A 17,807-nucleotide genomic window follows, 5' to 3' on the forward strand; every position below is an offset into this window, starting at 1 on the left:
GACCTCATGATCCGCCCGCCTCGGCCTCTCAAAGTACTTTGATTACAGGCGTGAGCCACCGTACCCAACCTGCTTTTAATGTACTTTAATATGCTCTGTTTTGAAAAAATCATTAATAGAAGCAATAATCTTAAATTTCGTATTTTTTTATGACTCAAAGCAGCATTTTAATAGAATGTTTTAGGCTGGGTGCGGTGGCTCACACCTGTAATCCTAGCACTTTGGGAGGCTGGGGCAGTAGGATCAAGAAGTCAGGAGTTCGAGACAAGCCTTGACAATATGGTGAAATCCCATCTCTACTAAAAATACAAAAATTAGCTGGGCGTGGTGGCACACACCTATAATCCCAGATTCTCGGAAGGCTGAGGCAGGAGAATCGCTTGAGATTGCAGTGAGCCAAGATCTTGCCACTGCACTCCAGCCTGGGCAACAGAGCAAGACTCCATCACAAAAAAAAAAAAAAAAAAAAAAAAAAGAATGTTTTGTAAGTGGGGGGAAAACCAATCTGGTCTAGTTACTGTGGCAGATCATGTTTTCTTCCAGCCTATAACCACATGCTTAGGTACTTCTTGCAATTGTAATCATTGTGTGGTTAATCCTTTGTTTCTGGAGTCAGGCTGCCTTGGGTTTGAATCCTTCCTTCATATTTCATCTTTCTATGTCTTTAATTGGGTTTGTTATTACTCCGTACCTCTCATAATGGGATAATCTATAAAAGAGAGATAGTAATACTTACATTGGTTGTTTTGTTTTGTTTTGGAGACGGAGTCTTGTTTTGTCACCCAGGTTGGAGTGCAGTGGCGTGACCGCCGCTTACTGCAACCTCCGCCTCCCGGGTTCAAGTGATTCTCCTGCCTCAGCCTCTTGAGTAGCTGGGACTACTGGCACCCACCACCACGACTGGCTAATTTTTTTGTTTTTGGTAGAGACAGGGTTTCATCATGTTGGACAGGTTGGTCTCACACTCCTGACCTCAAGTGATCTGCCTGCCTTGGCCTCCCAAAGTGCTAGGATTACAGGCTTGAGCCACCACAGCCGGCCTACATTGTTTTAAAAAGTAGGGGAGATGACACATAAAAAGCATTCTGTACAGTGCCTAGCCCACAGAATTGTTTTAACACTTTTGCTTTTGTTATTATGGCAGTTACAGCTGTTTTTTCCAGTCTTGTGTGTGAAAGCATTTTCCAGTTTTTGTACATTTCCATATGTAATCAACTCTAAGATGCATAATTTTGCACATTTTAACTTTGAAAATTGGGATACATCTTAAAATATTTGGTGTGTGATAGCTGAATAAACAGCAGTTTTTTCTTTGTGATATTACTATCCCATCCGATTTATAAAATGCGTTAATGTGATATGTTTATAATTTTGGATTGCTCTGTGATACTTAGTAAGTATATCGTTTCCTATATTCCTCATTTGTTTAAACAGGGTTATTTGCATTTCTTAGCGTTCAAAAATAATGCTAATATATGTCGAAATATGAGTTGAATCATTTTATATAGTCTCCATAAAAGGATTTTCGCCAACTCTATGCCAGTTGGGAAATTATTATATTATCATCATTATTATTATTATTTTTTTGAGGTGGAGTCCCCCTCTGTCGCCCAGGCTGGAGTGCCATGGGGCAGTCTTGGCTCACTGCAGCCTCTGACTCCTGGGTTCAAGTGATTCTCTCGCCTCAGCCTCCCGAGGAGCTGGGATTACAGATGCCCGCCACCATGCTTGGCTAATTTTTTTTATATGTTTAGTAGTGATGGGGTTTCGTCATGTTGGCCAGGCTGGTCTTGAACTCCTGACATCAGGTCATCCGCCCGCCTCAGCCTTCCAAAGTGTTGGGATTACAGGCGTGAGCCAAGGTGCCCGGCTGGGAAATTATTCTTAAGGGCTTTGCCAAACTAGTAAATATAAATAGTACTTTATTTTCCTATTTATGTCCATGCATTTATACTTTTTAAAAATTTTTATTTTCTTAGTCTTTTTAGGTTTTTTAGGTTTCAGTTTTTTTGTTTTTTGTTTTTTTTTTTCTTTTTTTTGAGACGGAGTCTTGCTCTGTCGCCCAGGCTGGAGTGCAGTGGCCGGATCTCAGCTCACTGCAAGGTCCGCCTCCCGGGTTCACGCCATTCTCCGGCCTCAGCCTCCCGAGTAGCTGGGACTACAGGCGCCCACCACCTCGCCCGGCTAGTTTTCTGTATTTTTTAGTAGAGACAGGGTTTCACCGTGTTAGCCAGGATTGTCTCGATCTCCTGACCTCGTGATCCACCCGTCTCGGCCTCCCAAAGTGCTGGGATTACAGGCTTGAGCCACCGTGCCCGGCCAGGTTTCAGTTTTATAGCATGCTATAGTCATCTTTTGTAATTTTATGTTTCTTCAAAGCTAATTTTCTATGACATAATAATTTACATTTAACTTCACTTATGCAGTGATTTTGATAGAATGCATCAGTGTTTGTGTAGTATACTTTTGAGGGTGAGACAGCAGAATTGCCTTCCATTCAAAACTGACATGCTTTATAAAAAAGTATATGCAGTGTTTTCTTTTTTGAGACGGAGTCTTGCTCTGTCACCCAGGCTGGAGTGCAGTGGCATAATCTCAGCTCACCACAACCTCCGCTTACAAGGTTCAGGCGATTCTCCTGCCTCAGCCTCCAGAGTAGCTGAGATTACAGGTGCACACCACCACACCTGGCTAATGTTTGTATTTTTGGTAGAGATGGGATTTTTACCATATTGGCCAGGCTGATATCGATCTCCTGACCTCATGATCCGCCTGCCTCAGCCTCCCAAAGTGCTAGAGTTAACAGGTGTGAGCCAGTGTCCCTGGCCTGTAATTTTTTTTTGTTTTTTAAGATGGAGTCTTGCTCTTGTCACCCAGGCTGGGGTGCAATGGCGCGATTTTGGCTCACTGCAACCTTCAGCTCCTGGGTTCAAGCGATTCTCCTGCCTCAGCCTCCTGAGTAGTAGGTGGGATTACAGGTGCCTGCCACCACACCCAGCTAATTTTTGTATTGTTTAGCAGAGACAGGGTTTCACCATGTTGGTCAGGCTCATCTCGAACTCCTGACCTCAGGTGATCCACCTGCCTTGGCCTCCCAAAGTTCTGGAATTACAGGCATGAGCCACTGCACCCAGCATGTAATTTTTAAAGTAAGGACTTCTTGACCCAGTACAGTGTCTCATGCCTGTAATCCCATGAGGCTGAGTTTGAGAGGATCTGTTGAGGCCAGGAGTTTGAGACTAGCCTGGGCAACATAATGAAAACCCAATTCTGCCAAAATTTTTTTTTAATTAGTGGGGCATGGTGTTCCAGGCCTGTAGTCCTAGCTACTTAGGAGGTTGAGGCAAGAGCATCATTTGAACCCCGGAGTTTGAGGCTACACTGAGCTATGAGCACACTACTGTACTCCAGCCTGGATGACAGAGTAGACCCTATCTATAAAAACAGTAAAAATAAAAATAAAAATGTTTCACCTCGGGCCGGGTGCGGTGGCTCAAGCCTGTAATGCCAGCACTTTGGGAGGCCGAGATGGGCGGATCACGACATCAGGAGATTGAGACCAGCCTAGCTAACACGGTGAAACCCCGTCTCTACTAAAAAAATACAAAAAACTAGCCGGGCGAGGTGGCGGGTGCCTGTAGTCCCGGCTACTCGGGAGGCTGAGGCAGGAGAATGGCGTAGACCAGGGAGACGGAGCTTGCAGTGAGCTGAGATCCGGCCGCTGCACTCCAGCCTGGGTGACAGAGCGAGACTCTGTCTCGAAAAAAAAAAAAAATTGTTTTACCTCAATTTACAGTTAACAAAATTGAGGCTCAGAAGAGTTAAGAAATTTTGCCAAGATCACACAATAATAAAAAGTTCATATTAGAGCTGTTTTTGGATTCAGGAGTGACTCCAGCATCTCAATCATTGTGTGTTTAGATGAAGATTATTAAACTACCTTGAGGCCGGGTGCCATGGATCACCTGAGGTCAGGAGTTTGGGGCCAACTTGACTAACATGGTGAAACCTTGTCTCTACTAAAAACACAAAAATTTGCCCAGCGTGGTGCCGGGCCCTTGTAATCCCAGCTACTCAGGAGGCTGAGGCAGGAGAATAGCTTGAACCCAGGACAGGGAGGTTGCAGTGAGCCAAGATTGCACCACTGCACTCCAGCCTGGGCAACAGAGCGAGACACTGTCTCAAAAAAAAAAAAAAAAAGCTACCTTGAAATGATGATCTTGTCACATAACTACTCTACATAGCAACTCTTTGAGTAAGGGGTATTTCTAATAGGTATATGGCCCTTTCACTGTATCCTTTTCAAGTAAGTAAATGAATGTTGTACTCCTTGTATTTATTGGGATTTAATGTTTGATCGTTTGTTTCTGAGAGCTATACCTTTAACATTTGCCATCTTCTTGGGTAGGCGTGTATCTGATATTCTCAGAATGGAGGAAAGAGAGGGAGAGAATAAGTGTGTAAATACATGCGTTTTCTCCTATTGAAAAATGCTTAATGTCAAATACTGTTGACATGGCAGGAGAGCTTGGCTATCACAAGCTACTCAGAGTTCTATTCTGCTATCAGTCAGAAATTATGTTGTACCCAAAAAGCTTGAGTTTATCACCCTTAGAGTTGGGCTTCGGCATCTTCATCATCTCTCTTGTCACCTACGGCATCAGTGCCAAAGCTCTCTAGGAGCCAGGAGCTGAGTCTTACTGAGGTGGACCCTAGCTTTGCCTGCCAGCTCTGCAATTTACTTCCTAGATCATTTGTGCCCCAGGACACAAACTACTAGTTTGTCATTGGAACCTCTCTGGGCCTGTCTCAGAATGGGATTAACATAAAGGAGTGGAACTGTTCAGCAGAGGCAGGGAGAAATAAGTGAGTTGCCTTCTCCTCAGCTTCTCTTTACCACCTTCCCTTGCCCATTTCCTCCTCCTTCCCCTGCCGGATTCCAGGGTTACAAATAGAGGCTTCTTTCTTCTGTTTAATTCCATTGTTACCCACCCTCATTTGCCCTTCTCTAGAATCTCTCTACTCACATATTATGTCCCCTTCTGTACCTCCTTCTCCTCACCTCCACCCACTGTACCCAACCATCTTCCTGACCAAGGAGGACATGAAGGGTTCAATGTCAGGATCAAATGTCAGGATCCCTCTCCCTTGAGGGAAGAGGATAGGGAGATCTCTGGGCTGAGGCTGCTGTCTCCTTCCCACTGTCCTTTCTGCAGGTCCTCAGATGGCACATGAGGGTGGGCTTGCTGCTGGGTAGGCATCCCACCTCCAGTCCACAGTGCTTAGTTGTACCTTTTATTATGCTATAATGTTTGTTTGTTAGGACATACACATGAATAGCAAGTTGCGTTAAAATAGATTATCCCCCTCCTCAACACACAAATTATGCGATACCTAAATGCCCACATCACATTCACCAGTCAACTCAGCTTCAAATCAGTGGCTACCAAAGGCAGAGCAGTGGGAGAGTACCACTCTCCTGTGGGTACAAAGCAGGTGTATTTTCTGTAGAGAATTTTGAAACAATAATACAAATGACTGAAAGGTATACGCTTGTTGTCCTACACTTGGAAATTCTAAAGCGTGTAAGTGATAAAATACTTCTCACTACTACCACCATTTCAAGGCGCAGACCCTGCTCTCAAGATATGAATGAACCTAGGCATGGAACAGGGCATTATGTTTGGGGTGTGTGTGTGAGTGAGTGTGTGTGTGTTTTCTTTTTTGAGACAGAGTCTCACTCTGTCTCCCAGGCTGAAGTGCAGTGGTGCAAACTCAGCTACTCAGCTCACTGCAACCTCTCTCCCAGGCTCAAGCCATTCTCCCACCTCAGCATCCTGAGTAGCTGGGACTACAGGTGCCCACCAACACGCCCGGCTAATTTTGTATTTTTTGTAGAGATAGCATTTCTCCGTGTTTGTTGCCCAGGCTGGTCTCGAACTCATGCGCTCAAGCGATCCGCCCGCCTTGGCCTCCCAAAGTGCTGGGATTACAGGAATGAGCCATCGTGCCCTGCCTCAAGAGATTACCTTAAATGACACTATTTAAAATAGTCATGCTGTGGACATTAAGAACATACACTTGCAGGACAGATGGCAAAAAAATTCCAATATAAAGCATATCACTGCTTTTAACTTGGGATAAAATTTCTAGTTAATAGAATTGTTCAGACTCTAAAGTCTCTGTCACAGCTTAGATGGCAATAAAATATTTATATTTTATAATATAAATATATATAATCTGGAAAATTAGATAACTAAGAAATTTGCTGTAGATGTAAAAATACACAAGTGTCTCAAAAGTTATGTAAATATTTTAAATTTTGTGACATTTGCAAGTAGGTTGGGGTAAAGCAATATATCTCTTTTATTTATTTTTCTGAGACAGGGTCTCCTCTGTCACCTAGGCTGGAGTGTGATGGTGTGTTTACAGCTCACTGTAGCCTTGAACTTCCTGGGCTCTTGTGATTCTCCTGCCTCAGCCTCCCAAAGTGCTGGGATTACAGGCGTGAGCCATTGCACCTGGGCAGTATTTCTGTTTTAATATTTAGAGATACCTATTTTTTATTATATAGGAAGCTAAATTTTATATAGATATTTCAAATTTTCAAGTTGATCACAAACTTTAGTATTTATTATTTGTTAAATATAATTATTGGGTTTCTCTCCCACTTTTAAGTAATGGAAAAGCGATTTTATCTAAATCTGTAATTTTCATGCTCTGATTTAAAAAATTTACAAATAGATCTTTCAATTATTTAGCAGGTAACATCTAAAGGAACTGGTTTAAATCCTAATGCCAAAGTATGGCAAGAAATTGCTCCTGGAAATACTGATGCCACCCCAGTAGCTCATGGAACTGAAAGCTCTTGGCATGAAACAGCAGCTACATCAGGTGCTCATCCTGAGGGTAAGTCTTAAATATTTGGTCATAAAAATCACAGTTTGGGCCAGGCGCGGTGGCTCAAGCCTGTAATCCCAGCACTTTGGGAGGCCGAGACGGGCAGATCACGAGGTCAGGAGATCGAGACCATCCTGAGTAACACGGTGAAACCCCATCTCTACCAAAAAAACACAAAAAACTAGCTGGGCGAGGTGGCGGGCGCCTGTAGTCCCAGCTACTCGGGAGGCCGAGGCAGGAGAATGCCGTAAACCGGGGAGGCGGAGCTTGCAGTGAGCTGAGATCCGGCCACTGCACTCCAGCCTGGGCGACAGAACGAGACTCCGTCTCAAAAAAAAGAAAAAAAAAAAAATCACAGTTTGGTTAAATGTATGGCCAAGCAAGTTTACCGAACTTGAGATACATCCCCCCGCCTTTTTTTTTTGAGACAGAGTCTCACTCTGTCACCCAGGCTGGAGTACAGTGGCACGATCTTTGCTCACTGCAACCTCCGCCTCCCCAGGTTCAAGCAATTCTCCTGCCTCAGCCTCCTGAGTAGCTGGGATTACAGGCGCCCGGCTTTATCTCATGCCTGTAGTCACACATCTGGTTACCACACCCGGCTAATTTTTGTACTTTTAGTAGAGACGGAGTTTTACCATGTTGGCCAGGCTGGTCTCGAACTCCTGACTTCAAGTGATCCACCCACCTTGGCCTCCCAAAGTGCTGGGATTACAGGTGTGGGCCACCATGCCTGGCTAGGATATATCCTTTGTTTATTTGATTAAGTATATTTATCAATTTGTTTTTCTTTTAAACATACTGCATCCAGGATTTATGTTTAACATGTTGTTTGTGTATAATTCTCATTTATACCTAACATGAATAGATTGCCATTGATTTCAAGTAGTAGCTGTGTCTTTGGGTCCAGCATGCAACCCGTCTATAATAATGATATTTATAAATTAGTTTTTATCTACCATCATTGACTCTGCTATTTACTCACTGTTCGACCTTGGGTGAGTAACTTAATTTCTCTATGCTTTTTTCCTCCATCTGTAAAGCAGAAGCAATCTTAATTACAGCACAGGATTTTCTGATAATTAAATGAATAAAGTGAATTGGAGTAGTCTGATACATGGATAATGCTATATACGTTTTAGCAATTGTTAATCATTTTAGTTTATCCGTAATTGTCAAAACTTTCTCCCTTGGAATGATAACTCTTGCTTAAAACCATGTGGACATACTCCGAACTGGTAGAAATACCTTAAAATCTTTTTATAGGTGACATACTGACCAGGGTTCCTGAAAATAGAGTTTAAATAATTCCCATTTACTTTCAGTGTCTCTCTTTAATACAGGTAATGCAGAGCTCTCAGAAGATACATGTAAAGAATATGAAGTAATGTATTCTTCGTCTTGTGAAACCACAAGAAATACTACAGGCATTGAAGAATCAACTGATGGGATGATTTTAGGACCAGAAGATCTGAGTTACCAAATATATGATGTTTCTGGTAAAGTTTATGGTTTTATTGTTAAAATGGGAATTCAGTACAGGACACCCCCCCACCCATGGTCTCTTTATCCTTGTTCTGATAAACCTTTGGCATTATTTTCTTATTTGAAAAGAAGGTTATGTTAATGAAATGTTAGTTGATTGTTACATTGTTTTCAGATAACATGACGTTTGTAATGTTAAAAGATTGTTTATGGGGGTTCTATTAAAGGAAAGCATGAAATTAAAGATAACAGGAAAAAAGGCAGGGTGGCTCACACCTGTAATCCCAGCACTTTAGGAGGCCGAGGCGGGCAGATCTCTTGAGGTCAGGGGTTCGAAACTAGCCTGGCCAACATGGTGAAACACTGTCTTATACTGGAAAAAAAAAAAAAAAAAAAACCACAAAAATTAGCTGGGCGTGGTGGCATGTACCTGTAATCCCAAGATCATGCCACTGTACTCCAGCCTGGGTGACAGAGTGAAACTGTGTCTGAAAATAATTTTTATATATCTATATAGAAACAACTGCTGACTTTGAACATAGAGTTAAAGTGATATGGCAAGCAGTTGGTGTTTTTGTTGTTGTTGTTTTTTGAGACGGAGTCGCGCTCTGTCACCTAGGCTGGAGTACGGTGGGGCAATCTCGGCTCACTGCAAGCTCCGCCTCCCAGGTTCACGCCATTCTTCTGCCTCAGCCTCCTGAGTAGCTGGGACTACAGACGCGCACCACCATGCCCGGCTGATTTTTTGTATTTTTTTTTTTTTTTTAGTAGAGACAGGGTTTCACCATGTTAGCCAGGATGGTCTCGATCTCCTGACCTTGTGATCCACCCATCTTGGCCTCCCAAAGTGCTGGGATTACAGGTGTCAGCCACCGCGCCCAGCCGTGGTGGTGTCGTTTTTTATTGTTATTGAGAGGGAGTCTCGCTCTGTCTCCCAGGCCGGAGTGCAGTGGCGTGATCTCGGCTCACTGGGATTACAGGCATGCACCACCACACCCGGCTAATTTTGTATTTTTAGTAAAGATGGGGTTCCACCACATTGGCCAGGCTGGTCTCAATCCCTGACCTCAAGTAATCCACCTTCCTTGGCCTCCCAAAGTGTTGGGATTACAGGCGTGAGCCACTATGCCTGGCCTTTAAGTGCTTTTAGTATTGTGCTTTGTTAATTTTTTGGTAAAAATAACTCTTTTTTTTTTTTTTTTTTTTTTTTTTGAGACGGAGTCTCGCTCTGTCCCCCATGCTGGAGTGCAGTGGCCGGATCTCAGCTCACTGCAAGCTCCGCCTCTTGGGTTTACGCCATTCTCCTGCCTCAGCCTCCCGAGTAGCTGGGACTACAGGCGCCCACCACCTCGCCCGGCTAGTTTTTTGTATTTTTTAGTAGAGACGGGGTTTCACCGTGTTAGCCAAGATGGTCTCGATCTCCTGACCTCGTGATCCGCCCGTCTCGGCCTCCCAAAGTGCTGGGATTACAGGGTTGAGCCACCGCGCCCGGCCAAAAATAACTCTTAAACTAATATGAAATGTATCTGATGAAAGAATATCTAAGTTGAGAGAAATTAGTTAGACTTTGAACTATCCAAGTTATAAAAAGAATAAAAAATACAGTCTGGGCCAGGCACAGTGGCTTATGCCTGTGGCCAAGGTAGGAGGATTGCTTGAGCCCAGGAGTTTGAGAACAGTCTGGGCAACATAATGGGAGCCTGTCTCTACAAAAAAATAAAAATAAAAAATTAGCTGGGTATCGTGGCACAAGTTTGTGGTCCTAGCTACTCAAGAAGCTGTAGTGGGAGGATCATTTGAGCCCAGGAGGTTGAGGCTGTACTGAACTGTGATTGCACCACTGTACTCTAGCCTGGGCAACAAAGGGAGACCCTGGTTCTCTCAAACAATAGCTTTGTGGTGAATTTTGATTGTAGATACTTTGTGGCCTCTGAGTACAACAGTGTGTCAGATTTATCACGTCTGCTAACATGCTATTAACTTTTTTTCCCTCCTTTTCTACCATCAGGAGAAAGCAATTCAGCAATTTCTACAGAAGACCTAAAAGAATGTCTGAAGAAACAATTAGAATTCTGTTTTTCACGGTATTGCTATTTCCCCTTTATTGAATTTGATTAGTAGATGTAAAATATGTGTGAAATAGAGTACGAGGATGGTGATTATTATTTAACTAGTTTTTTTTATTTTTTATTTTCTTGAGACAGAGTCTCATGCTGTCGCTAGACTGGAGTGCAGTGGTGTCATCTTGGCTCACTGCAGCCTCCACCTCCCAGGTTCAAGAGATTCTCGTGCGTCAGCCTCCAGAGTAGCTGGGATTACAGACGTGTGGCCACCATGCCCAGCTAATATTTGTATTTTTAGTAGAGATGAGGTTTCACCATCTTGGCCAGGCTGGTCTCAAACTTGCAACCTCATGTGACCCGTCCTCCTCTGCCTCCCAAAGTGTTGGGATTACAGGCGTGTGGCACCACGCTCGGCCCTTTATCTAGATTTAAAAGTGTAGGGCCGGGCACCATGGCTCACTCCTGTACTCCCAGCACTTTGGGAGACTTCGGTGGCTGGATCACCTGAAGCTGGGAGTTAGAGACCTGCCTGACCAACATGGAGAAACCCTGTCTCTACTGAAAATGCAAAAATTAGCCGGACATGGTGGCACATGCCTATAATCCCAGCTACTCAGGATGCTGAGGCAGGAGAATCACCTGACCCCAGAGGCGAAGGTTGCAGTGAGCCGAGATCGCACCATTGCACTCCAGCCTGGACAATAAGAGCGAAACTCCATCTCAAGGACAAAAAAAAAAAAGTGTCATCTCCAATCTGATATGCAAAGGATCTATTCTTAATATAAAGATAATGAGGTTTCCATTGGATGTTTTTTCTGTGAACATACTCAATTTTGGAATTGACAAAAAGAGTTATTTCTTAATGCATGTTTTAATAGTTGATTCTTAAAACGTTAATCATAGAGTCATTTTTGGCAAAATAGTAAGGAGTTGGATACATAATTTATATTGCCAATGTCTTCTATTAAATAAGGAATCCTTTCAGGCAAACATTTCGAGAAGTCTTATTTACAGATAAGAATTATGGGCTGGGCGCAGTGGCTCATGCCTGTAATCCCAGCACTTTGGGAGGCCAAGGTGCGTGGATCACGAGGTCAGGGGTTCGAGACCAGCCTGGCCAACATGGTGAAACCCTGTCTCTAATAAAAATTAAAAATTAGCCGGGTGTGGTGGTGGGTGCCTGTAATCCCAACTACTTGGGAGGCGGCAGCAGGAGAATTGCTTGAACCTGGGAGGTGGAGGTTACAGTGAGCTGAAATTATTCCTAGGCTCCAGCCTAGGCAACAAGAGCGAGACTCCACTTCAAAAACAAAGAAACAAAAACATTCACGTAATACTTACTTTAGCCTGCACTTTGGGAGGCTGAAGTAGGTGGATCACCTGAGGTCAGGAGTTCAAGACCAGCCTGGCCAGTATGGCAAAACCCCGTCTCTACTGAAAATACAAAAATTAGCGGAGTGTGGTAGCATGCCCCTGTAGTCCCAGCTACTGGAGGCTGAGGCAGGAGAATTGCTTGAACCCAGGAGGTGGAGTTTGCAGTAAGCTGAGATTGCACCACTGCACCTCAGCCTGGGTGAATTTTACCTACTAACTAGATCATTTATGGGTCTGCTTCTATTGTCTGGGTTTCTACTCTTGAATTATCTGTCATAATTTACTGCCTTTTTGTATGTCTTGTAAATGTTGATTTTATGCTGTACATTACATACAACAGAACCATGGAAGATGCAGGTAATACAACTCTAGACAGAGTTTGAGCTTTTCTTCTGTTAGGCAGAGTGTGAAATGTTGATTGCTTCAATCCAATCAGAAATTGAGCTAGGTCGGGGCTGAGCAACAATTTTAATTAGACTCAGTTCACCTTTGATTTAGCTCTATTCCTTCTACATGGCCCTTTCAGGCTTTTGATTCAGAGCTTGGCAGTTTTGTGTCACCCTAATTTTACAAAACCAAGGAGATTTAGATCTGTAATGCAGAGGTTTGAGATTTAGCTCTTTAACTTCCTACCCCATAGTGCTTGAAAATCTGGCAGTGTCTTGGCTGGGCACGGTGGCGCACGCCTGTAATCCCAGCACTTTGGGAGGCCGTGGCAGGTGGATCACCGGAGGTCAGGAGTTCAGGATCAGCCTGGCCAACAAGATGAAACTCCGTCTCTACTTAAAATACAAAAAATTAGCTGGGCATGTTGGTACGCACCTATAATCCCAGCTACTCAGGAGGCTGAGGCAGGAGAATCGCTTGAACCCAGGAGGTGGAGGTTGCAGTGAGCCAAGATCACGCCATTGCACTCCAGACTGGGAGACAAGAGCAAGACAAGACTTCGTCTCAAAAAAAAATAAAGAAGCCGGGCACGGTGGCTCACGCCTGTAATCCCAGCACTTTAGGAGGCCGAGGCGGGCGGATCACAAGGTCAGGAGATCGAGACCACGGTGAAACCCCGTCTCTACTAAAAATACAAAAAAAAAAAAAACTAGCCGGGCGAGGTGGCGGGCGCCTGTAGTCCCAGCTACTCGGGAGGCTGAGGCAGGAGAATGGCGTAAACCCGGGAGGCGGAGCTTGCAGTGAGCTGAGATCCGGTCACTGCACTCCAGCCTGGGCAACAGAGCAAGACTCCGTCTCAAAAAAAAAAAAAAAAAGAAGAAAATCTGGCAGTGTCTTATGGGGGCGACCTGCGTTTTCAGCATTTTTGCTTGCACTCAGACTACTCACGAGACCACATAGATTTTACTGTCTTTTCAGCCTGACTTCCAATCTCCCATCTTCCTCCTTAAAACTCAGGAACCATCTTATGGGGAAAATCAGCTGTATTGGTGGCTTCCATAATTTCCATTCATAATTCTAGTTCTGTGCCCATTACACATACCACATACTTATACACAACTGCCTAGAGATCTACTGGTTTCTCTATTGTCCAGTAGAGTCTGAGTCAAGATCTGCAAATGCTCTCAGGAAGGAAAGATCTTCTTTGGGGCATTTTAGTCATTTTGTGCTTGAAGCTTCTACAACTTTCCCAGATCTCCAAAAACATGATTTTTTTTTTTTTTTTTTTTTTTTTTTTTTTTTTTTTTGTAGTTTATCCCAGCTTTTTTAACTAAAAATGTTTTAAAAAGTGGGAGCTTTTGCAGTGGGACTTTTGCAGTGGGAGCTCCTACTTGTCATGATCCATCACATTCCTACTCAGGACTGTGATACAGTTCCAGCCAGCTGGGTAATTGACATTTGTGGCTCAGCACAATTGCCGTTAATACATATCAGATATTACTCGTGAATAATCAAATCGTAGATGTTATATCCATTTACTTCTGACAAGGTACAGCTTCTTGAAGAGTTTTGAGTCATTGTTTAAGAATAGACCCACTAAATTTCAGAGTTCATTTAGGCTACAGCTTTTTAGTTTTGCAAAGATCATGTTTATGGTTGTCTTATTTTCAGATTCTTAAGGAATTTTTTTGGTTTTTTGGAGATGGAGTCTCACTCTGTCGCCCAGGCTGGAGTGCAGTGGCACGATCTTGGCTCACTGCAACCTCTACCTCCCGGGGCGATTTTTTTGCCTCAGCCTCCCAAATAGCTGGGAATACAGGCACGCACCACCTTACCTGGCTACGTTTTGTATTTTTAATAGAGATGGGGTTTTATCATGTTGGCCAGGCTAGTCTCAAACTGATAACAGGTGATCCACCCACCTTGGCCTCCCAAAGTGCTGGGTTTACAGGCGTGAGCCCCCGCCCCTGGCCTTTATTTTAATAGAATTTGAATGTAAGCGCCTTTGAGCCTGCTCCTTGCCAGGCACTAGGCAGTTGAAATACATTATTGATTGAACAACAAAAGATCCTTCACTTATAGGTTCTTGCAGTCAGAACCTATATTCTGACTGCAAGAACACAAAACAAACATAATAAACAAGCAACTCAGAAGTATGTTAGGAGATAAGTGCTGTGGGAAGAAAATTGAATGCAAGGAGAGGAATCAGGAATGCTGGGGTGGTTGCAGTTTTAAATAGGGTGATCAGTACAGTACTTTTTTGAGAAGAGGGCTTATAAGCAAAAACTTCCAGCTATTTATAGCCAGACTGCTTCAAAGAATATTTGATGTGAATAGCAAAGTGTGAATTTGATTTTACCTAAGTTTATTAAGCAAGATTTTATGTGTAAGATGCAAGTGTTTGCATCTTTTTCATTTTGTTTGTTTATGTTTTGAGATGGAGTTTCACTCTTGTTGACCCGACTGAAGTGCAATGGTGCGATCTCGGCTCACTGCAACCTCTGCCTCCCAGGTTCAAGTGATTCTCCTGCCCCAGCCCTCTGAGTAACACCCACCACCAAGCGCAGCTAATTTTTTGTATTTTTAGTGGAGACGGAGTTTCACTATGTTGGCCAGGTTGGTCTTGAGCTCTTGACCTCTAATCATCCACCTGCCTCGGCATCCCAAAGTGCTAGGATTACAGGCATGAGCCACCGTGCCCAGCCAAGGTGTGCATTTATATAAGTGTGTTTGACTTGCATAATTTAAAATATATATTTTGGCCAGGGTGCAGTGGCTCACGCCTGTAATCCCAGCACTTCAGGAGGCCGAGGCGGGTGGATCACCTGAGGTTAGGAGTTTGAGACCAGCCTGGCCAACATGGGAAACACAATCTCTACTAAATACAAAAAATTAGCTGGGCGTGGTGGTTTATGCTTGTAATCCCAGCTATTTGCGAGGCCGAGGCGGGAAAATTGCTTGACCCCAGGAGGCAGAGGTTGCAGTGTGCCGAGATCACGCCATTGCTCTCCAGCCTGGGCAACAAGAACAAAACTCTGCCTCAACAACAACAACAACAAAATGCACACATTAAGAAATGGAAAATCTGGCCGGGCGCGGTGGCTCATGCCTGTAATCCCAGCACTTTGGGAAGCTGAGGCAGACGGATCACGAGGTCAGGAGATCAAGACTGTCCTGGCTAACACAGTGAAGCCCTGTCTCTACTAAAAATACAAAAAATTAACCAGGCAAGGTGACGGACGCCTTTAGTCCCAGCTACTCCGGAGGCTGAGGCAGGAGAATGGCATGAACCCGGGAGGCGGAGCTTGCAGTGAGCCGAGATCGCCACCGCACTCCAGCCTGGGCGACAGAGTGAGACTCTGTCTCAGAAAAAAAAAAAAAGAAAAAAGAAAATCCTTCTTGAGTCAATTCACAGTTCAGCTACAGTTTTTATCATGCATATTCTAATATCACTGAAGTATTTATAAGATGGAACTCTGCTATATGTAATGTTTTGTTAAAATGCTACTTGTAATATTAAACCTCTTTATATATCAGTATAATTGTCTAATATTGTGCCGGATGTGTTTGGGAATTGAGATACTGTAAAAGTTATATTAACTAATGTGTATATATATTACATTAATATCTTTTGAATTGAACTTTTAACAACTTTTTAGAGTTCATTGAAAAGTTTAGTGTTATTTCTGATAAAATAATCTTATTTCCATGCATTTAAAAAGTAGAGAAAAGGAGTAAAGATACCTCTTCTCGGTAGGTGCTTTTTAATAATTGCTTGTTTTATAGGACTATTTTGTTTGTTCTTTTCAGAGAAAATTTGTCAAAGGATCTTTACTTGATATCTCAAATGGATAGTGATCAGTTCATCCCAATTTGGACAGTTGCCAACATGGAAGAAATAAAAAAGTTGACTACAGACCCTGATCTAATTCTTGAAGTTTTAAGATGTATGTAAAAATACCTTTTAGCTTTTTTGTTTTAATTTTAAACGTTAAATGTTATTTTGACTTCTGATCATATAGAGAATTATATTTTACTGCCCCCACCACCACCTTATTTTGTTGTTTTGTTCCAAATTATCTTTCTTTGTTTTTTGTTTTCAGGGGTAGTGGTGAAGGACAGGGTCTCACTGTGTCACTCAAGCGGGAGTGTGGTGGTGCAAATTGCAGCTCACTGCAACTTCAAACTCCTGGGCTCAAGCCATCCTTCTACCTCTTAGCCCTCCAAGTTACTGGGACCCCAGGCACATCCTAATCTTTAAATTTTTTTTATAGAGGTGGAGTCTTGGTATGTTCCCCAGGCTGGTCTTAAGTTCATTGGCTGAGTCAGTCCTCCCACCTTGGCCTCCCAAGCCTTATCTTTGTTTTTACTGACTGGTGTGTCTATAAGCCACCACCCCACCTCAGTTTTACCTTTATTTTTACTGACGGGGTGTGTGTGTGTGTGTGTGTGTGTGTGTGTGTGTACCCACCCCGCTCAGCCTCCCAAAATGTTGGGATTACAGGCGTGAGCCACCACGCCCAGCCTATATACAGCTTCTGTAACAATTCTGCACCTTGGTTGTTTATCATCATGCACACTTAAGAAGTATAAGCAATTAAGTCTCATTTTTCTGGAGTGTTAGATAAATATGTGTCATTACCTCACAACCTTTAAAACATCTCTTTCAAGTTTTTGAACCCAAATAAGAAGTACATTTTTCATCACAGTTCAGTACACACCATGTACCTCCACCCGACTGAAATATTTGTAACAAATTTGTTTCTAATTTTACAACCTACTAATGAGTTGCTATGGGCAGTTTGACAAATACTGCTCTGAAATTTGGTAATGAATTTTTATTTCTTGATTGAAGCTTTAAGAATTTTTGGCCGGGCACGGTGGCTCAAGCCTGTAATCCCAGCACTTTGGGAGGCCGAGGCGGGCGGATCACCAAGTCAGGAGATCGAGACCATCCTGGCTAACACTGTGAAACCCCGCCTCTACTAAAAATACAAAAAAAAGAAATTAGCCGGGCGTGGTGGCGGTCGCCTGTAGTCCCAGCTACTGTGGAGGCTGAGGCGGGAGAATCGCCTGAACCTGGGAAGCGGAGCTTGCAGTGAGCCGAGATCACGCCACTGGGGGCAACAGAGCGAGACTCCGTCTCAAAAAAAAAAAAACTAATTTTTGCTGGATTTTATGTCTTGTATGTATTTCTTGGTTCAGTATTTGGTAACCTCTTAAGAGTGGGTTTTGTTAACTATTTCACTGAATAAGGCAGATCTTCACTTTTATGAGAGATGTGTTTCTGAAAATGTTTAAAAGTTAAATATAGCAAGTCTGATAGTAGACTTACATTGGAATAGATTTCCATTTCCAGAGGATTACAAACATTTATGGAATCTCTGATTGGTTTGTAGGTACATCGTTTCTTAAAATGACCCAGTCTTGTCTACATTAAAAGTTGGCAAAGAGAGGCAGAATCTCCCACCTGTTTAGGTTGGAACTTGGCATGCCATCACCCTTAACTGCTTGTTTTATTCTGTCTACTTGCCTGCTTATGGAGATCTGGTATATTAACTCCATGAAGGGACTAGAAATAAAAGTTTTGGCTATTTG

At 43.2% G+C, this 17,807-nt stretch overlaps 1 protein-coding gene across 8 annotated transcripts in view; it reads left to right on the forward strand.

Annotated features, from left to right (window-relative positions):
* The window catches only part of LARP4 (La ribonucleoprotein 4), an 82,992-nt gene that overhangs the window by 21,093 nt on the left and 44,092 nt on the right, over positions 1-17,807 (forward strand). For 6 of the 8 annotated variants that reach the window (XM_037997135.2, XM_037997137.2, XM_037997143.2 and 3 more), the window contains 4 exons: positions 6,762-6,909; positions 8,244-8,399; positions 10,394-10,469; positions 16,020-16,156. In XM_037997135.2, the coding sequence (XP_037853063.1) occupies positions 6,762-6,909; positions 8,244-8,399; positions 10,394-10,469; positions 16,020-16,156 (517 nt within the window). The remainder of the gene's footprint in view (positions 1-6,761; positions 6,910-8,243; positions 8,400-10,393; positions 10,470-16,019; positions 16,157-17,807) is intronic. The other 2 variants (XM_037997140.2, XM_037997136.2) reach the window with 1 other exon arrangement.

This window comes from Chlorocebus sabaeus, chromosome 11, assembly GCF_047675955.1.
Source record: "Chlorocebus sabaeus isolate Y175 chromosome 11, mChlSab1.0.hap1, whole genome shotgun sequence".
Lineage (NCBI taxonomy): Eukaryota > Metazoa > Chordata > Mammalia > Primates > Cercopithecidae > Chlorocebus > Chlorocebus sabaeus.